We start from the raw sequence: 21485 nt of genomic DNA, 5'->3' as shown, positions 1-21485 counted from the left end.
GCACTTTTTCCCCACTCCCTCCCCCGTGTATATTGCAAGAAGCTCTGTTGATATGTCATTTGCTTGTAATGTAAACAGACAAAATAAGTGTAATACAAAGCTTTTATATAATACTGTCACAGTGCAGCAAGCATATAATGAGTTCAGCATCAGCAAAAGTGTGTAGGTTGGGGTATCAGCATCTGATTCAAATTGTATTAAATACAAAGCACGTTTAAAAAGGGGGAAGTCTAACAAGGCCAGGGGGTAGTAGCACTGCAGTGTAAGCCCATTGGTCTTTCAGCAATAGAGGGAGTGGGGGGTTTCAGAATGGAGAGGAAGAAATAGAGAAAAATCTGTTAAGTGCTTTATAATCCATTAACTCCTGCATCTTTCCACCGCAAATCTCTTAGAAATGGTGTGGACATGAGCACTGGCTTGTGGCTGGACGCTGGCTCCATGCTTGCCTTCTAGCACTTCAGTCCATAACTAACCCCTTGGGAGGTAGGTAAGTATCGATACCCATTTTTACAGGGGCACAGAGATTGTGACTTGTCTTCAGCCACAAAGGGGAGTCTGTATCAGAGCTGGGCTTAGAGTGCAGGAGGTTCCTGGCTTGTAGTCCTGTGTCCAAGGCAACGTGCCCCACTCTTCTAATCCTCCTTTGATTTCAAGTGGGACAAAAGCAGCCAAAATAGCAGAACAATTAAGGCACTGGGTCTCCCTGCTGACTACAGGCACAAGGGTAAAATTATCTTCTCTGAACTGCACTGCAGGTCTCTTCTCTGCTGACCTATGGTCAAAACTCCTCTTGAAAGGCAAACACAAATTCTGTGTAGGGAATGAGTGCCAAACAGCAGGACAGAGGAGAATTCTAAGGGCTGTTTCTTCATCCACTGGTTAGGGTATGAAATTACTGGTGGTTTGAGTACCCCAGTTCAATGCCTCACAGGCTAAAGATGCTCTGTTTTCTCCTCATGAGTTCTCACTATGTTTCTTTAGTGATATGTGGTGGAATTGGCAACAAATCTCAGCTCATGCTACCACAACAGGAACTTTTTGCTGGGCACTGTTTTGAATAGCAACTTCCTTTTCTAGGAGATATTTTCTATAAACATTTAAACCCAAGGCTCCTTTTCAACACCAGGCTCTGTGACCTGCCTGTGTTCATAGTAAGAAGCTGCTTTATATTTTACACTAGAAAAAGGGTACTTGATCTTTTTGTATTGGACAAACAAGTGCTTAGCCAAGTACCAGCCCTTTTAAAAGCATATTAGGAAGGATGAGTTATATATACACTCACCTAATTTAATTTTTCTCTGTGCGGCTGTAAGCATGTGTGGCCTGAACAATTGCCCTACTAGTTTAGCAAAGTTCTTTTCACGTAATAGAACCAGCCCTAGTCTGTAAAATGTTCTTTCCTCTTGGATCGGTAGATTCTGAATTATCTATTCACCTTAAGTAAAATGTTTTGCTTCAAGAGCAAAAAAACATTTTTGAACATGCTAAATGGGATTTCTGGGCAAGTATCGATATCTGTACCTCTGTCCACTGTCCAACTCTTTGGTTCCCTCTAGAGTAACACCTGACATACAAGGCATGAGACTTTCACATTGAGTGTAACGTACATACAAAATAATGCTCCTGCTGTTTCATTGATGGAAGCCTCTTTGCTGCAGCCAACAATCCTTTTGCATAGCATGGGCTTCTGAGGGCGCTTAACCCAGCTCAAGAGCAGTTTTCCTGCAGTGATTTTAGCGTCTGTCATATGCAGACAATTTACTTTGCTTGGAGCTTTTTCTTATCTTACCTCTTGTTCATTTTTAACTATGCTTTTACTTTGGTAGCTCAGTAACCCATAGGGCTAAATATACATTTAAGAACAGTCAGAGCAAATACTTGTCATTTCAGTCTCTCTTTCTGAAAATGTGTTTTTCGTAAGGATGAAACAGCCACATCTCTACTGCAGCGTCTTTGCATGAAGGAGCTAGTTCTGGTCTACAAACTGACACTGGGTGGCAAAAGTAAGTTCTTGCCAAAACTCCTAAGAGGAGACTCACTGCTCATAGAACACCAACCGTGTAACATGGAGGCACTTCCATCAGCTACCAGTCAGTCTATACATATATACATACAATAATATAGATTTGAAAAATAAACATTTTTCTTCTGTATATTTATAAAATAGCATTTAGAATCAGTCTCACGTGACATGCAGAAGTGATTAAAATAAGATTGCTCCTCAGCAGCCTGAATTGCAATGATTGTCTTTCACCGTAAGATCTTAGCGCTCCTGTGTCCATTGAGAATTAGATGAGGCTTGTTGATGTGCTCTGACTCTCTCTCCATTCCAGCACCCAGGTGGAACAAGACCCACCGTTACCTGCTGATTGACAGAGGAATTAAAACATTCTGGACAGTACCACCCAGGGCCCTGTAGTGCACTTCTATGTTTATAACATACTTAGGCTTGGATGGAAGATGCCTTCAGTTAGCAGCGCCATTCCCCACGCCCTGCCACTGGCTGAGCGAGCTGCTCCTTTGCCTGAGGAGAAACATGCTGGGATACTCTAGCTGCCGGGGCCCTTCAGTGCTCTAGACGGTCGTTTCGCTCTTCCAGAGGCCTGTCTTCATGCCAACCATGCTCTCTGCACTGGTGAGGTTTATATCATACTTACTGCCTTTCAGCCCCCCATTCTGGTTGGCCATGTTGAGCGGGTAGGATCTCCGCTTAGTCTCTTTCTCAATGGTGTGGGCCTGTTTGAGGTTGTCCCTGCTAGTGCTTTTCCTCTGAGCTCGGCTGAAGTCAGGACCCTGATGGCCGCTGCTACCACCGTCGCTCCCTTCGGACTGGGTCAGAGCAGCATCCCCTTCCTGCACCGCTGCTCCCCTCGGTCCTATGCAGCTGTTGTTCAGGGGGCTGTTTCTGCTGCTGTGGTAGCTCTCGGAATGGCTGTTGTGGAGGCTTCCACTCTCACTGGAGGGGTGATCTGAAGAAGGCCCCCGAAGCACTTTCAAGCGGTGGTGCTTCCCCTCCCGGTACTGCTTAGTTCTGCTCTTGTGGTTCCTGCGCCCATGTATGTTGTTAGCGTACCTGGCCGCGCTGGCGTTCTTGTTGTTGGCCGGCTCAATCTCTTCGTAGCAGGCTGGCCGTGGTAGGGGGCAGCTCTCTGCCTGGTTTTGAGCCACCTGCAGGTTGGTGAGCTTGCAGTGGCCCACGGTAGAATTGGTGCTGCTGGGTGAGGAAGAGGACTTGATGGAATGAGCCACCTCAGGGTTGCACCCGATGAAGATCTGCGAGCCCTCCTCTGCTGCCATGCCCGGGTGGACATACGCTTGCATGGGCTGCGCGTTCCTGTAGGATGGGCAGCAGGCAAACCAGGAGTTCTGCACGTCTCGACGCCGGGCACAGTGGTGGATGAAGATGAAGAGCCCCAGTGCCACAGCTGTTATCCCGTAGAGGCAGCTAAAGATGACATTCAGGTACCAGCGCTGGGACACGGCCATGGCCCCAAACGTCCACAGCGCAATGTACGAGAAATGGGTGATCAGCAGTGCCCAAAACTGCATCTTCAATGAGTAGACACCATCCACGTCGGTGCTGTGTGTCCCGGAGTTAAGGGTGACAGAGATGGAGCCTGAGTCTGTCAAGAGATTGCTGCTGCCACCCAACCTGGGGGGGGGCTCGAGGGGCACTGGAGGGTCTTTTTGATTCTTTGACTGGCACCAGATGTTGACCCCAGTACACAGGAAGTAAATCCAAGTGATGACCAAAATGAAAGCCACAGGAATGTAGAAAGCACCAAGGCTTGGCCTCCACACCAGCCAGCAGCTGTAGGGGAGAGAAGAGCTTAAGAGTCTGCCTTGGCTCTGCCAATGCTTCGTCCTAGTCATCAACATCTCAGGGGCTAGCCTGTGAGTAGATCTGGGACTGGGGCACTATTCACATTTCACAGGTAAGGAAACACATCCAGTGCTGGGATTAATATGGGTTTCTGGATCCTAGATTCCTTCTGAAAGCACTAAGAACATAAGAATGGCCGTACCGGGTCCGACCAAAGGTCCATCCAGCCCAGTATCCTGTCTACTGACAGTGGCCAATGCCAGGTGCCCCAGAGGGAGTGAACCTAACAGGTAACAATTGAACGATCTCTCTCCTGCCATCCATCTCCACCCTCTGACAAACAGAGGCTAGGGACACCATTCCTTACCCATCCTGGCTAATAGCCATTTATGGACTTAACCACCATGAATTTATCCAGTTCCCTTTTAAACGCTGTTACAGTCCCAGCCTTCACAACCTTCTCAGGCAAGAAGTTCCACAAGTTGACTGTGCGCTGTGTGAAGAACAACTTCCTTTTATTTGTTTTAAACCTGCTGCCCATTCATTTCATTTGGTGACCCCTAGTTCTTGTATTATGGTAACAAGTAAACAACTTTTCCTTATACACTTTGCCACTTCACTGTTTACCCCTTTCTCCAGATCATTTATGAATAAGTTGAATAGGATTGGTCCTTGGGGAACACCACTAGTTATCAGTCTCCATTCTGAGAATTTACCATTAATTCCTACCCTTTGTTCCCTGTCTTTTAACCAGTTCTCAGTCCATGAAAGGACCTTCCCTTTTATCCCACGACAACTTAATTTACGTAAGAGCCTTTGGTGAGGGACCTTGTCAAAGGCTTTCTGGAAATCTAAGTACACTACGTCCACCAGATCCCCCTTGTCCACATATTTGTTTGACCCCTTCAAAGAACTCGAATAGATTAGTAAGACACAGTTTCCCTTTACAGAAACCATGTTGACTTTTGTCCAACAATTTATGTTGTTCTAGGTGTCCGACAGTTTTATTCTTTACTATTGTTTCGACTAATTTGCCTGGTACCAATGTTAGACTTACCCATTTGTGATTGCTGGGTTCATCTCTAGAGCCTTTTTAAAATATTGGCGTTACATTAGCTATCTTTCAGTCACTGGGTACAGAAGCCGATTTAAAGGACAGATTACAAACCCTAAGTAAGAGTTCCACAACTTCACCTTTGAGTTCTTTCAGAACTCTTGGGTGAATGCCATCCGGTCCCAGTGACTTGTTAATGTTAAGTTTATCAATTAATTCCAAAGCCTCCTCTTGTAACACTTCAATCTGTGACAGTTCCTCAGATTTGTCAGCTACAAAAGCTGGCTTAGGTTTGGGAATCTCCCTAACATCCTCGGCTGTGAAGACTGAAACAAAGAATCCATTTAGTTTCTTCGCAATGACTTTATCATCTAAGCGCTCCTTTTGTATCTCCATCATCGAGGGGCCCCACTGGTTGTTTAGCAGGCTTCCTGCTTCTGATGTACTTAACACTTTATTACCTTTTGAGTTTTTGGCTAGCCATTCTACAAACTCCTCTTTGGCTTTTCTTATTACATCTTTACACTTAATTTGGCAGCGTTTATGCTCCTTTCTATTTACCCCACTAGGATTTGACTTCCACTTTTTAAAGGAAGTCTTTTGATCTCTCACTGCTTCTTTTACATGGCGGTTAAGCCACAGTGGCTCTTGTTTAGTTAATTGACTGTGTTTCTTAATTTGGGGTATACATTTAAGTTGGGCCTCTATTATGGCTTCTTTAAAAAGCGCCTATGCAGCTTGCAGGGATTTCACTTTAGTCACTGTACCTTTTTAATTTCTGTTTAACTAACCCTCTCATTTTTGCATAGTTCCCCTTTTTGAAATTAAATGCCACAGTGTTGGGCTGTTGAGATATTCTTCCCACCGCAGGGATGTTATGTTATGGTCAATATTTCCAAGCGGTCCTGTTATTAGTTACCTCTTGGACCAGCTCCTGTGCTCCACTCAGGACTAAATCTAGAGTTGTCTCTCCCCTTGTGGGTTCCCCTACCAGCTGCTCAAAGAAGCAGTCATTTAAAGTATTGAGAAATTTTGTCTCTGCATTTTGTCCTGAGGTGACATGTTCCTAGTCACTATGGGGATAACTGAAATCCTCCACCATTATTATTGAGTTCTTAATTTTGATAGCCTCTCTAATTTCCCTTAGCATTTCATCATCACTATTACTGTCCTGGTCAAGTGGTCAATAGTAGATCCGTAATGTGGTGGTCTTATTAGAGCATGAAATTTCTATCCATAGAGATTCTATGGAACATGTGGATTCACTTAAGATTTTTACTTCATATGATTTCTACATTTTCTTTCACATACAGTGCCACTCCCCTCGCACGACCTGTTCTGTCCTTCGGATATATTTTGTACCCTGGAATGATTGTGTCCTATTGATTGTCCTCAGTCCACCAGTCCACCAGGTTTCTGCGATGTGTATTATATCAATATCCTCCTTTATCACGAAGCATTCTAGTTCACCCAACTTATTATTTAGACTTCTAACATTTGCATACAAGCACTTTAAAAACTTGTCAATGTTTATTTGTCTGCCCTTTTCTGATGCGTCCGATCTGGCCCTTACATTATCCTTTTCCATCCTCTGTGCCTAACTGTAACCTAGAGAAGTCTGTGTCTGATCCACACGCTCCTCTGCAGCAGTTGACTTTCCTCCATCTCCTAGTTAAAAAACTGCTCAGCAACCTTTTTAATGTTAAGTGCCAGCAGTCTGGTTCCACTTTGGTTTAGGTGGAGCCCATTCTTCCTGTATAGGCTCCCCCCATCCCAAAAGTTTCCCCAGTTCCTAATGAATCTAAACCCCTCCTCTCTACACCATCATCTCATCCACACAGTGAGATTCTGAAACGCTGCCTGCCTACCTGGCCTGCGTGTGGAACTGGGAGCATTTCTGAGAACGCCACCATAGAGGTCCTGGATTGCAGTCTCTTCCCTAGCAGCCTAAATTGGCCTCCACAATGTGTCTCCTACCCTTCCCTATGTCATCGGTACCTACATGTACCATGACCACCGGCTCCTCCCCAGCATTACACAGAGGTCTGTGAGATGCCCTGAGAGAGCTGCAACCTTCGGACCAGGCAGGCAAGTCACCATACGGTTCTCCCCGGTCATCACAAACCCAGCTATCTGTTTCTAATGATTGAATCTCCCATTACTAACACCTACTGTTTCCTAGTGACTGGAGTTCCCTCCCCCGGAGAGGTAACCTCAGTGTGAGAGGCAACCCCAGCACCATCTGGAAGGAGGGTCCCAACTATGGGAAGGTTTTCCTCTGTTTCCCTGGGCCTTTCATCCTCCTCAACAGCACGGGACTGTCTGACAATTCTATAGTGTCCTGGAAAGCCTCATCAACATACCTCTCTGCCTCCCTTAGCTCCTGCGGTTCCGCCACCCTGGCCTCCAAAGCCCAAGAGCTCCTTGCACTGAATCCACACAGACACCACCTACCCACAGGGCAGGTACTCATACCTGCTGGGCTTCTGCCTGCATGGTCTCCTAGTCACTGACATGGTTTTGTTTCAACCGTGAGGTCTTAAGCAACAGCCAGGGGCCCTTGCCCCTTCCAAACTCCCTGTTAGCAGCCCCATGTTGCTTGCGCACTGCTGCATATAGCCCTGGCCTGCTGGGTAGCCCCACCCACGGATGAAGGCTCAGCCAATCAACAGAGGCTTCTAGTTTTCATGCTTTCCGTTGAAGCTCACAGCTTCCACCTGGCAGCCATGGTCCTTCAGCCAACCAACCAATCAATCAGATGGACAGACAAGCTCAGCACACAGTGAGTAACTCCCCAAAGGCCTGTGCATTATTCAGAAACAGCATCGTCAGTAACTAAGGGGGGTGGAGAGGTGTCAACAGCGTGTTGTAGGAATAGATTCAAAAGCATACAAAGGCTTTTCCCCTTCACTGGCATGGGCACTCACAGAACATAATTCCTTGCTCAGCTCTCACCTCTGCAAACAAAACATACTTGCTGGTTTCTTGGCAGATTAAATTCAAACCCCGAATCATTTAATTGGGTTGGATCATGGCATGGAAAGATCTTTCATTTCTCGTTCAGAAATAACTAACTTTATAAGAACATAAGAATGGCCATACTGGGTCAGACCGAAGGTCCATCTAGCCCAGTATCCTGTCTTCTGACAGTGCCAATGCCAGGTGCCCCAGAGGGAGTGAAGCTATCAGTCAATGATCAAGTGATCTCTCTCCTGCCATCCATCTCCGGCCTCTGACAAACAGAGGCTAGGGACACCATTCTTTACCCTTCCTGGCTAATAGCCATTTATGGACTTAACCTCCATGAATTTATCCAGTTCCCTTTTAAACGCTGTTATAGTCCGAGCCTTCACAACCTCCTCAGGCAAGGAGTTCCACAGGTTGACTGTGCGCTGTGTGAAGAACAACTTCCTTTTATTTGTTTTAAACCTGCTGCCCATTCATTTCATTTGGTGACCCCTAGTTCTTGTATTATGGGAACAAGTAAATAACTTTCCTTATCCACTTTCTCCACATCACTCATGATTTTATATACCTCTATCATATCCCCCTTAGTCTCCTCTTTTCCAAGCTGAAGAGTCCGAGGCTTTTTAATCTTTTCTCATTTTAGTTGCCCTTTTCTGAACCTTTTTCTGAACTAGAAAAGTATATCTTTTTTGAGGTGAGGAGACCACATCTGTCCACAGTATTAGATGTGAGAGTACCATTGATTTATATAAGGGCAATAATATAGTCTGTCTTATTCTCTGCACACTGCATGGACATCTTCAGAGAACTATCCACGATGACTCCAAGATCTTTTTCCTGACTCGTAGCTAAATTAGCCCCCATCATATTGTATGTATAGTTGGGGTTATTTTTTCCAATGTGCATTACTTTACATTTATCCACATTAAATTTTGTTGCCCAATCACTTAGTTTTGTGAGATCTTCTTGAAGTTCTTCACAGTCTGCTTTGGTCTTAACTATCTTGAGCAGTTTAGTATCATCTGCAAACTTTGCCATGTCACTGTTTACCCCTTTCTCCAGATCATTTATGAATACATTGAATAGGACTGGTCCTAGGACTGACCCTTAGGGAACACCACTAGTTACCCCTCTCCATTCTGAAAATTTACCATTAATTCCTACCCTTTGTTCCCTGTCTTTTAACCAGTTCTCAGTCCATGAAAGGACCTTCCCTTTTATCCCATGACAGCTTAATTTACATAAGAGCCTTTGGTGAGGGACCTTGTCAAGGGCTTTCTGGAAATCTATGTCCACTGGATCCCCCTTGTCCACATGTTTGTTGACCCCTTCAAAGAACTCTAATAGATTACTAAGACACAATTTCCCCATTACAGAAACCATGTGGACTATTGCTCAACAGTTTGTTTTTCTATGTGTCTGACGATTTTATTCTTAACTATTGTTTCGACTAATTTGCCCGGTACTGACGTTAGACTTACTGGTCTGTAATTGCCAGGATCACCTCTAGAGCCCTTTTTAAATATTAGTGTTACATTAGCTAACCTCCAGTCATTGGGTACCGAAGCTGATTTAAAGGACAGGTTACAAACTTTCCAGCAGCTGTTTGCTATTGGTGCTGATGCTGTTAGGAAGCCATTCTCTAGCAGTCTGAGGATAACATTCAGCTGCAGCTATAGGATATGTAAGAGCCCAAGTAATGATTTGTGACCTGCCCTGGTCTTGAAATAAGAGTGGATCGTGTCCTCGCATGGTGGGTTTTTGCTTCTCTGCATGTCTCTGATCTACACTGCTGCAACGTCAGCCTTTCCTGACCAGGCCCCCTCTCCTCGAGGCTAAGCACTAGTGCCTGAAGGAGGAGGCAGGTAAGGGAGGAACAATTCACTGCTCCTGTAGCACTTACTAGGGGTTGTTATCCTGGTAATTGTGGATATTGACAGCCGCTGTGATCCCACAGATGATGAGGGGGATCCCGCCAGCAATCAGATAGAATCTGTAACATGAACAAAGCCATGGTTACCCTGCTGCCCCCAGGGAATGTAATCATTTTGGATTGTGCCTGTTTGCAGGTGTTACTCCCTTTATTCCAGCTGGAATTACAGTGCAGGTTGCCTAATCCTTCTCGGCCCTGTCAATTGCTTGTAACTTTCTAAATCTCTTGTCCCAGGGGCTGAACAACTCTGCCATCTTTGAGATGGAGGATCTTGGGAGAGAACTACACTTTCCCTCAATTTAAGCTTTCTAGCCCCCACCCTGTTGTCACTATTACTATTGGTTTTTTTTAAAGAGTGCCACCTCTTTAAGGAGAGGAAATTGCCCAGCCCGAGAAGCAATAAAAATGGGCTTGAAAAGAAGAGTCTGTATTAGCTAACACTAAGCACATGGATACTTTAAGGAAAGACAGCTGCAATGCATGTCACAATTGAAAACCTCTTGCTTAAGTGCTCTGATGCTAGCTGCTGGGCAGTGAATGAGACAGGCTGGGTGCTACTCCCTGTGGCTTTCTCCTGAGCCTGTCTCTTGGCAATCGCTTCACACTAGTAATAGCTGCACCACAGAGCAACGTCTGTACCGTAGCATGGGCCGAGGGGCTGGCTGGGGCACGTCTCCTTCCTGCTGCTGCGGCGCCTTCCACGTCACCTCCTTGTAGATGACTCTGGCCTTCACTGCCATCCACAGAAGAGTGGATAAGGAGGAGTAGTGCAAAATGATGCCAACCTACAGGGCCAGAGGTTACAAAGCAGTCAGGTCAGTGGGCATAGGTGTGCATATTCCCGCTAGGAGTTGTTAGATTCAGGCACTAATAAATTACTGTTATCATGGCTGGCTGTTGTGAATGCTGGGGGGAACTTTGGCCTGCTCTGCTAAATGCATTGCGGCGGCTGCTGCTGCTGCTTTTTTTCTCTTGCATCTGTGTTTCTAATGTACTTGGCCCCAGAGGAAGCAATCACCTCTGCCCCGACCTGAAGCGCTTCCTGAGGAGGATCTCTTTGCATTTCCTGGTGGGGGCCTCTCAGCCATGGATGCTGCCAGTTGTGACACACAGGGTAGTGATCTGTCATGGGCTCAACGCTTCGAACACAAGTCTGCTTTCCCTAGGACGGTCTAAAGCTGGTCTGTACTTACTGCTTGGCAGACAATCATGTAGTTGGTCAGAGTGATGCCTCCTGCAAACACAGCTGATGTCATGGCGATGTAGAAACAGAGGTTAAGCAGCATGTGCCAGCACTTCCGGGAGATATGAATGGTGCTGAAAGAGAGGCGTGCAGCAGTGCTGATTAGCTGCTGTCTTGGAGGGGTTAAATTCACCACTACCACGCTGTGTGTTCTGAAAGTCCCTTCCAGCAAACAGGTACTACACATGCTACTACTTGGGCAGGGTTGTAGCCTTCCCAAGGACTGAGCATTTACCTGAATTATAATAGTCTTAGGTACCTTAGAGGTCCTCAGAGAGGAGTCAATAACAGCAACCCGGTAATCCTGGAATAGTTGCTGTGAGAGAAGCTCTCTGTCTCTTTGGAATTGTTTTACTAAGACTGTCAGAGGGTCATTTACATCTTTAAGCATGCACACAACTATTTTGAGCTGTAATTTTTAGGAGAAAAGCTAATAGCTGGACTCCCACCTCTTGAACTCTGCACATACAGATGGCTCAGAGAATGCCTGTGCATTTGTTCTGGTGTCAGGAAAAACTCCAGACTTTACATGTGAGGCTTTTTACAAGTGAAGCTGTGATGCTAGTGTGTTAATATTGAAGAAAACACACCACTGTTTAAAATAAACAAAAACCGACTATGGATAAACAAGGTTTAATGCTGTAACTTTTAAATAAATTTCTTTTCATTACAGTGATGTAAATGTTCAAGGTTTATTAAAACGTGTTTTGTAATATTTAAGTAATTCTGCTGCTAAATACCAGTGCTATTACTTGAATTAAACCATGCCGGATTCCTTAACCTGCAAGGGGTTAGCAAGAAATACAAAGGGTAAATGGTGTGGCTCTCCAGTGGCTGATCGGTATGGACTTTATTGTAGGAAACTTGAGGCAAGGGAGCCTGAAGGATTTTAAGCACCCCCAAGAGGAGAGTGTGCTGATTCCTGAGAGGATGAAAAACAGACTGAGAAGATAACGGGAGAAGTCGCCCACCAGCTAGGATGGCAGGGTGATGGGTAACAGTACGGACATCTGAAAAGCAGAGTAGAAATGGGTAGGCTGCACTGAACACTACGCCTATCTAGGGGCCCGACTTTTCTATCCTACTCCTAGGTGTATTCTACAGATGGAAGGAGCACCTCAGGGTTCCCCCTTGCGCTGGGCACTCTACACCAGGGGCCAGACTGGGCCAGACTGTCCCTGCTCCTGCCAACTTACTGACGTCAAGAGTGGGAGAAAGGATGAATTCGATTCCCTATTTTACAACAATCCTAAGACTGTGGCCCCTGAAATCTGGTTTGCATAAGGAAAATGTGCTCCAGTCTACAAATCAATTCTGGTCCTAGAGACCAACTGAACTATAGTGAAGCAGTCAAACCCATTTGCAGTAACTACAGCATTTTTCATGGCAGAGCTGCAGGAAAACAAGGCATGGCCTGGGGATTGGACAGTGCCTCTCAGGTTTGGCATATCCACCTCTGTCTCCATGTAGGAGGGATGCCCACTCAGTACGGGGGTCCTGTGGTCCCATTGCCACTCAGGTTTAATCAGGAGGGGATTAAATTAATGATTACCAAGCACAGCCTGTTCTCCATACCAAAATCAGCTAGACCAGTAAGTGTCTGGTTTCCCAGCTCTCTGATGACCTTGTTCTCAGTGGGTGGTAAGGGTTATAGCATATGGACCCTTAGTTTGATTTTTAAAATAGGATTGCTGACTCCAACGTCTAGGTCTGCGGTGTGAGCACTCTGCTGTGGAAAGATGACTGCTGTGTGCATTACTGTGCAGTGGGGAACAATAAAGAAGGATTTGTTTGACTGACTCTGGTATCCTCTGTCAGGAAACAGGAGCCTAGGGTGTTCTCTCTCCACTAAAACACCTTGGAACAAAGTCCCCTAAAGATCAATTTGACAGGAAGTGCCTTATGCCCTGTTGTGGCTGCTGGCTAGTGCCTCAGTGAGTCTGAAAAAAATCCAAGCTGGTAGACAGATCCCTCATTCCTCCAGCTGCCACTGTCTATGGCCAAGGGCCAGGGGGTATTTATCTACCGTTCAGCCCCAAACCACTGAAGTGCAGCCACCTCTGAGGTGAAAGTGGCAGCTGGTTAACAGAGTACAGCACCACATCCCCGCTCACCTGTGGTTGATGATGTAAGTGATGATGGTGGTGAACAAGCACAGCAGCAGGAGGGCAGTGCAGGTGTAAAGAACAGGATGCAGAACCTCGGCTGGGCCTGCTGCCTCATGGGGGAAATTGTTGAGTTCCTAGTTACAAAAACAAAATTAGTTTCACATCTACATCTGGCTGCACCCAGCAGAGGGGTTACGAGGCTGCTTGTAAGCTGGCTAAGTCAAGACTGCCATGCCAGGGCCTCTGGAGATTGCTGCTGCCTCAGCCCACATCCTGTGCATGAGCAGACAATGACCCTTATGATCCCCTCTGCCATCTGGGACCACTCCCCTTCCTTGCAGGCCAGCTGGAAGGGGTGAGGGGGAGCTAGTGAACAGGATTGGCTAATGGGAGTTTGATGAGGGAGTTTAAGTGCAAAGAATGTTAGGTGTATCTAGCCCCTGTAAAGGTCAAAACACCGCTTGATAAAAACAAAGCGCCAACAAGGGAACAAGCTTTGGGAGTAAAAAGAGAACACAGGTGGAAGTCCAGCAACAGAGTGGGGGGCCACCCACTTTATTGCACCCAATGCAGCATGTATGATTACCTGCCCTATGGGCAGGTGGCGTATGTGTGCATTCGGTGCAAGGAGCTCCTGGCCCTCAAAGACCGTGTACGGGCTTTGGAGACCAGGGTGGCTGAGCTGGAGGAGACAGAGAGAGACATCGATGAGACTGTCCGGGACACAGTAGGATGGTCCCACCCCTGGTCTGACAGCCTCGTTGCTCTTGAGGAGGATGGGAGTCTCAGGGAAGGAGAACATCCAACTGGAGCAGAGGGAAACGTTCCCTTAGTTGGGATCCTCCTCCCAGATGATGATGTGGTATCCTTTCACACTGAGGATACCTCTCCGGGGGAGGGAACTCCAGTTATTAGGAAGAGACAGGTATTAGTAATAGGCAGTTTGATCATTAGAAACAGATAGCTGGGTTTGCAAGAACCACATTGTGACTTGCCTGCCTGGTGTGAAAGTTGCAGATCTCTCGAGACATCTGGATGGGCTTATGTGTAGTGCTGGGGAGGAGCTGGTGGTTGTGGAACCTGTAGGTACCGATGACATGGGGAAGGAGAGAGGTCCTGGAGGCTAAATTTAGGCTGCTAGGTCAGAGATTAAAGTCCAGGACCTCCATTTTCTGAAATGCTTCCAGTTCCATACACATGGCCAGTTAGATGGGCAGAACTGCAGAGTCTCAATGCATGGATGAGATGATGATGTAGGGAGGAGGGGTTTATATTTTTAGGAACCAGGGAAGCTTTTGGGAGTGGGGGAGCCTATACAGGAAGGATGAGGGTCTACCTAAACCAAATTGCTGGTGCTTAAAATTAAAAAGGTGGTAGAACAGTTTTTAAACTAAGGGCTGGGGGAAGGCCAACAGGTGCAGAGAAGCATGTGGTTCAGACATCCCTTAGGGGAGGATCTATAACTGGAGATTCCCTATGTCCTAATAAGGAGAGGATGGAAAATGATAAAATACAGGGAGGATCTGATGAGAAACAGTCAAATAAAAAAACAGTCCCATTCAATTACATCATGCAGTAGGGGACAGCCAAAAAGTGCCAAGTTTTTAAAAAGTCCTTATATACCAATGCTAGAAGTTTAAATAAATAAGCTGGGTGAACTAGAGTGCCTAGAATTAAATGAAGATATCGATCTAATAGGCATCATAGAAACCTGGTGGTATGAGGCTAATCAATGGGACACAGTAATACCAGGGTACAAAATATATGGGAAGGACAGAACAGGTTGTGCTGGTGCAGGAGTGGTACTGTATGTGAAAGAAAGCATAGAATCGCATGAAGTAAAAATCTTAAATGAACCAAACTTTACCATAGAATCTCTATGGATAGTATTTCTATGCTTGAAAAATAAGAATACAGCAGTAGGGATACATTACAGACTACCTGACTAGGACGTGATAGTGACTGAAATGCTCAGGGAGATTAGAGAGGTTATTAAAATAAAAAACTCAATAATAATAATGGGGGAGTTCAACTATCCCCATACTGACTGGGTACATATCACCTCAGAAAGGGATGCTGAGATAAAGTTTCTTGATGCCTTAAATGGCTGCTTCTTGGAGCAGCTGGTCCAGAAACCCACAAGAGAAGAGGCAATTCTTGATTTAGTCTGAAGTGCAGCACAGGATCAGGTCCAAGAGGTGAATATAGTTGGACCTCTTGGTAATAGTGACCAGAATATAATTCAATTTAACATCCTTGTGGCATGGAAAACTCCACAGCGGCCCAACACTGTAGCATTTAATTTCACAAAGGGGAACTACAAAAAAATGAGGAGGTTAGTGAAACAGAAATTAAAAGGTTCAGCACAAAAAGTGAAATCCCTGCAAGCTGCATGGAAACTTTTTAAACGCACTACAATAGAGCCTCAACTTAACTGTATACGCCAAATTAAAAAACATAGTAAGAGAACCAAAAAAGAGCCACCGTGGTTAAACAACAAAGTAAAAGAAGCAGTGAGAGGCAAAAAGGCATCCTTTAAAAAATGGAAGAGAAATCCTAATGAGGAAAATAGAAAAGAGCATAAACGATGGCAACTGACATGTAAAAATATAATTAGAAAGTCCAAAAAAGAATTTGAGGAACAGCTAGCCAAAGTAATAGCAATTTTTTTTAAAATACATCAGAAGCAGGAAGCCTGCTCAATAATCAGTGGGGCCACTGGACGATCAAGATGCTAAAGGAGCACTCAAGGACGATCAGGCCATTGCGGAGAAACTAAATGGATTCTTTGCTTCGGTTGATAAATGCAAAGTAATGCACATTGGAAAATATAATCTCAACTATACATATACAGTGATGAAGTCTAAATTAGCTGTTACCATTCAAGAAAGAGATCTTGGAGTCATTGTGGATAGTTCTCTGAAAACATCTACTCAATGTGCAGCAGCAGGCAAGAAAGCAAACAGAATGTTGGGAATCATCAAGAAAGGGATAAGACAGAAAATATCATATTGCCTCTGTATAAATCCATGGTACGCCCACACCTTGAACACTGCGTGCAGATGTGGTCGCCCCATCTCAAAAATGGTATATTGGACTTGGAAAAGGCTCGGAAAAGGGCAACAGAAATGATTAGGGTTATGGAACGGCTTCTGTAGGAGAGATTAATAAAACTGGGACTTTTCAGCTTGGAAAAGAGGCGACTAGAGGGATATGATAGAGGACTATAAAATCATGAGCAGTAGAGAAAAAGTAAATAAGGAAGTGTTATTTACTCCTTCTCATAATACAAGAACAAGGGGCCACCAAATGAAATTAATAGGTAGCAGGTTTAAAACAAACACAAGGAAGTATTTTTTCACGCAACCCACTGTCAACCTTGGATTCTTGGAAGATAGGGCCATCAGTAGCTATTAGCCAGGATGGGCAGGAATGGCGTCCCTAGCCTCTGTTTGCCAGAAGCTGGGAATGGGTGACGGGATGGATCACTTGATAATTACCTGTTCTGTTCTTTCCCTCTGGGGCACCTGGCACTGGCCACTGTGAGAAGACAAGATACTGGGCTTGATGGACCTTTTGTCTGACCCAGTACGGCCGCTCTTACGTTCTTATGAGAGGGGGTAGGATAAATCTAGGGCAAACATGGTGTGATGCTTTGGAGCCACTGTGTGAAGAGGAGAGAGCAGTTGCCCGCCCCCCAAGACACCACCTCTAGTCTACTTCAGGCAGGAGGCCAGAGTCTCCCCTCCCGCTCCTGCCCGCCAGGAACACAACAGCACACCCCTCCCTACCATGAGCACTGCAAAGTTGTTCAGGTGCCGGCCGAGCAGGGTGGTGATGTTGGGCTCTTGGTGGGCCAGCTGACAGCCCTCGGCGCTCCAGCCCCCATTGCCCCCCAGCACCTCAAAGTTCCAGTGGGCAGGCATGGGGTCGGCTCCTTCCCTGAAGTGGCGCAGCGAGACAGTGACGGGCTCCGTGAGGTTACTGACCCCACAGCCATCTGGGGAGGGAAGGGGAGGAGAACGGCTGAGCAGATGCACTGCATGGACTCATCCCTCATTTTCTTATTCCACTCCCTGCTGCCCAGGGTCCCAGGCAGGGCCAGACCTGGGGTACCTGCTCTGCAGCTACCTCCTGGACCTGGCTAAGCAACATCCTACCTGACGCACAAGGGGAGAGTAAAGCAGCAGCAACCAATGCTTAGTGGAAGGCAGGACCATGGCCTCTGCATGCTGCCACGGGGGTGCCCACCAGACCCCCCCATGGGCTGCGGGGAGGCCAGCTGCTCTCCTTCCAGATAAGTTGGCCAGCAGGGGCCCCTACGGCTTCACATCTGGGTCATGGGATGGGCAAGTCTGAGCTGCTGAGAGGCGCACAGCCCACCGGGGGGGAGGACGTGGGCTCCAGTGTGAGGCACTCTGACCAGCTGACAGCAGCCTCTCTCGTAGCCCAGTGGAATGGCCCTGTCCCACTGCAGCAGTGCCAGGCTAGCGCCCCTTACGTGTCCCAGCGTAGATCACGGGGGTGGCCACGCTGCGGCGCTTGCCGTTGTCGGCCAGGCGGGAGGAGTTGCCGGTGCTGCGGAAGAGCTTGCCATTCCGGAACACCAGGAACTGGACTTTGCAGGCCTGGGGCAGGGAGAGCGGGGCCGTGGTGGAGAACAGGCTGGGGGGCAGCTGGATGGAGGCCAGAGCGATGCTGTTCTGAGGGGACAGGGAGCAACAGGTTAGCAAGCCCCAGACGGCGCAGCTCTCAGGCCCCGCCCCTCCCCATCGCCACCCCCAGTACCTTGATGTGGAAGTTGGCCAGAGAGATGTTGGGTTGGCCTGTGGTGCACCTGAACTTCAGCTGCTGGTCAGCCAGGGGCTCGGCCTCCTGCTCCTGCAGCGATGGGCGCCCGCTGTCTCGCTTCTGGAAGGCCGTGCAGCTCAGCCCCGTGTAGCTCTCCGGCTTGATCAAGTAGGCCTCGAAGGCGATGTTCCTTGAGTTCTGCCGAGGGCGCAAAGCAGCCAGGGCATTAGCAGGGCACCCGCCACAAGAAGCCTGGCGGCCTCGGAGGCAGAGGCCAGGCCACTCTCCCCCAGCGCCCCTCAGTGCTGACCCAGCCCCCTGCTACTCCAGCCCTGCGCTCCCTTTAGTCCTGCCCAGCTCCCCAGCCCTGGGGCCCTACCACAGCCACATGCTGCGAGTTGCTGCTGAGTACGTAGCCAGCGATCTTCTCCACGGAGCGGACGATGCGGGTGCAGGCCTTGTCCTCGATCTGAGCCATCCACAGGATGTGGTCGTCCACCAGCATCATGTTACTTGCCATCTCCACCATGACATCCGGGAGCTGGAGGGGAGCACGAGGTGGTTTTTGTGGGCTCCGACACACCCAGCCCCAGGGATTCAAGGAAGATTCCCCAGGGGTGTTTGGAGCATTGGATGGTCCCTCCACCTGTGTGCCGCAACCTCCCGTTTGGGGTGGTGACACCAGCCTGTCTCTGGATGGGTGTGAGGGCCAGCGGGGGCCTGCAGAGAGGCCTAGAAGGGGGCTGGGGGACAGTGACTGCTCTAGGCAGGAGCTCACGGGCTGGAGATGGGGAATACCTGAAGTACTCGACCCCCAGGCTGGGCTCTGCTCACAGGCACCTTGGCACTGGGATAAAGGAGCTGAGCGCTCATGGACAGCACCATGTGGAGGGGGAAGAGGGAGAACTGGGCAGAGGAGGCTGTGCGCGGAAGAGACAGAGGGATGGGAAGGGAAGGGCTGTGCAGAGAGGGCTCTTGACAGGGAGCTGGAGCAAGTGAGAAAGCCATACCTGCCTGATCTGGTCCACGTAGCCAATGAACTTCTCAATCATCTGGGCCACGTAGATGATGTCCATCATATCAGAGAAGTTGGCAGCCTCAGCTGTGTACACGCGCAGCTGGTGCGCCAGCGTCAGGGCATTGGAAGCATTGATGGGCATCTGCAGGGGCAACAGGGGAGTCACCAGCTGGGTCAATACCCGCCTCCTGCTAGCCCAACGCAACCATGCCAGGGAGCCGGGACAGAGACTGCCTCAGAGATGTCCTGACCTACAGCAGGGTCACTGAACTGCATGCAGGGCTTCAGCTGCAGCCTACAACTGGTACAGACATACCATGGCCACACAAGCCTGGAAACATGACAGGCAGACAGAGCACTTGCCTGCCAGCCTGTCTGTCCATCTGTCTGGAGTTAGAGGCGCTGCAGACGAGAACCCAGTGGCGCCAGTCCTGCCCTCTTGGTTGATAGTTGGTGTCTGTTTGCAGAGTCCCCCAGCACCTCTAACTCCAGATAGAGCATGTGAGTAACGCTACAAACGCCGCCCCATGGGAAGCAGCACAGTGGGTGTGGGGGACAGACAGGCTGGCAAGCAGACAGCTGCACACTGCAGACGGACAGACAGATGACACATGCCGTCAAAACAGGAAAGAGAACACAGCCGTCAAAACTGCTTTCTTCCATGTGTCTCAGCCAGGCCCCACTCACCAGTACAAAGGTGTAGAGCACGCGGGTGATGTCGTTGGTGTACAGGCAATGCGAGTAGTCGCCCTCCTCCCAGCGTCCCATGCGGTCGCAGCGCCGCAACGCCTGCTTCTCCACCGCGGGGCTCCCGTTCGCAGCCAGTGAGGTGAAGGGGTACTGCAGGCAGGACTGGTAGGCAGTGATGCCGGCCAAGGTGCGGGGCCACCTAGATGAAAAGGAAGGCACGCAATGAGAACATGCCCGGCCACTTTGGGGCCCTGGGCAGGTCCCTGATACACCATTCTCCATCACCCAGTCCGCCCCCCACCCCTCTCCATGCAGGATCCTCCCTGTTCTCTCCCCTGCGATAGGAAGGATCCCCCAAAATCCGAAAAGCCCCCAAATTATCCCCTTTCAGTCCCTCCTGGAAACCCTTTGCCATGGAGCTGGTAGGTTCTTGCACTGGAGACTGGTCCGGCTGCTGTCCCGCTAACATCTCTCCACCCCGGTTTGTGGGTTAATTAGCCCTGCTGCATGCTCCCAACATCCTGGGTTGGGAGCTAGGGCAGTCTTTGGTCTCGGCGTGCCTAGCACTGTGGGGCCTTGATCCCCAGTCTTCAGGCCCTACAATAATAATAAGGGTAGAATCATAGAATATCAGGGTTGGAAGGGATCTCAGGAGGTCATCTAGTCCAACCCCCTACTCAAAGCAGGACCAATTCCCAACTAAATCATCCCAGCCAGGGCTTTGTCAAGCCTGACCTTAAAAACCTCTAAGGAAGGAGGTTCCACCACCTCCCTAGGTAACCCATTCCAGTGCTTCACCACTCTCTGAGTGAAAAAGTTTTTCCTAATATCCAACCTAAACCTCCCACTGCAACTTGAGGCCATTACTCCTTGTTCTGTCAACAGGTACCTCTGAGAACAGTCTAGATCCATCCTCTTCGGAACCCCCTTCAGGTAGCTGAAAGCAGCTATCAAATCCCCCCTTCTTGTTCTCTTCTGCAGACTAAACAATCCCAGTTCCTTCAGCCTCTCCTCATAGGTCATGTGCTCCAGACCACCAATAATTTTTGTTGCCCTCTGCTGGACTCTTTCCAATTTTTCCACATCCTTCTTGTAGCGCGGGGCCCAAAACTGGACACAGTACTCCAGATGAGGCCTCACCAATGTCAAATAGAGGGGAATGATCACATCCCTCGATCTGCTGGCAATGCCCCTACTTATATAGCCCAAAATGCTGTTACTTTTCTTGGCAGCAAGGGCACACTGTCAGCTCATATCCAGCTTCTTGTCCACTGTAACCCCTAGGTCCTTTTCTGCAGAACTCCTTCCTAGCCATTTGGTCCCTAGTCTGTAACAGTGCATGGGATTCTTCCATCCTAAGTGCAGGACTCTGCACTTGTCCTTGTTGAAACTCATCAGGTTTCTTTTGGCCCAGTCCTCTAATTTGTCTAGGTCCCTCTGTATCCTATCCCTACCTTCCAGCATATCTACCACTCCTCCCAGTTTAGTGTCATTTGTAAACTTGCTGAGAGTGCAATCCATGCCATCCTCCAGATCATTAATGAAGATATTGAACAAAACCGGCCCCAGGACTGACCCTTGGGGCATTCCGCTTGATATCGGCTGCCAACTAGATATGGAGCCATTGATCACTACCTGTTGAGCCCAACGATCTAGTCAGCTTTCTATCCACCTTATAGTCCAATCATCCAGCCCATACTTCTTTAGCTTGCTGGCAAGAATACTGTGGGAGACCATATCAAAAGCTTTGCTCAAGTCAAGGAATAACAGGTCCACTGCTTTCCCCTCATCCACAAACCCAGTTATCTCTTCATAGAAGGCGATTAGGTTAGTCAGGCATGACTTGCCCTTGGCGAAT

The 21485-nt window shown here is 48.1% G+C and overlaps 1 protein-coding gene across 1 annotated transcript in view; it reads right to left on the bottom strand.

Annotated features, from left to right (window-relative positions):
• Positions 1-90: 90 nt before the first annotated feature.
• The window catches only part of ADGRA2 (adhesion G protein-coupled receptor A2), a 122607-nt gene continuing 101212 nt past the window's right edge, over positions 91-21485 (bottom strand). The window contains exons 9-19 of the mRNA XM_050939849.1: positions 19625-19826; positions 18930-19079; positions 18299-18460; positions 17917-18117; positions 17630-17831; positions 16920-17128; positions 13135-13262; positions 10971-11094; positions 10417-10562; positions 9748-9837; positions 91-3811 (exon numbers count right to left, since the gene is read on the bottom strand). Of these exons, the coding sequence (XP_050795806.1) occupies positions 2575-3811; positions 9748-9837; positions 10417-10562; positions 10971-11094; positions 13135-13262; positions 16920-17128; positions 17630-17831; positions 17917-18117; positions 18299-18460; positions 18930-19079; positions 19625-19826 (2851 nt within the window). The 3' untranslated portion in view covers positions 91-2574. The remainder of the gene's footprint in view (positions 3812-9747; positions 9838-10416; positions 10563-10970; positions 11095-13134; positions 13263-16919; positions 17129-17629; positions 17832-17916; positions 18118-18298; positions 18461-18929; positions 19080-19624; positions 19827-21485) is intronic.

Source organism: Gopherus flavomarginatus, chromosome 2, assembly GCF_025201925.1.
Source record: "Gopherus flavomarginatus isolate rGopFla2 chromosome 2, rGopFla2.mat.asm, whole genome shotgun sequence".
Taxonomy (NCBI): domain Eukaryota; kingdom Metazoa; phylum Chordata; order Testudines; family Testudinidae; genus Gopherus; species Gopherus flavomarginatus.
Note: the sequence above shows the minus strand (reverse complement) of the source record. Positions and strands in the feature narration are given on the sequence as shown.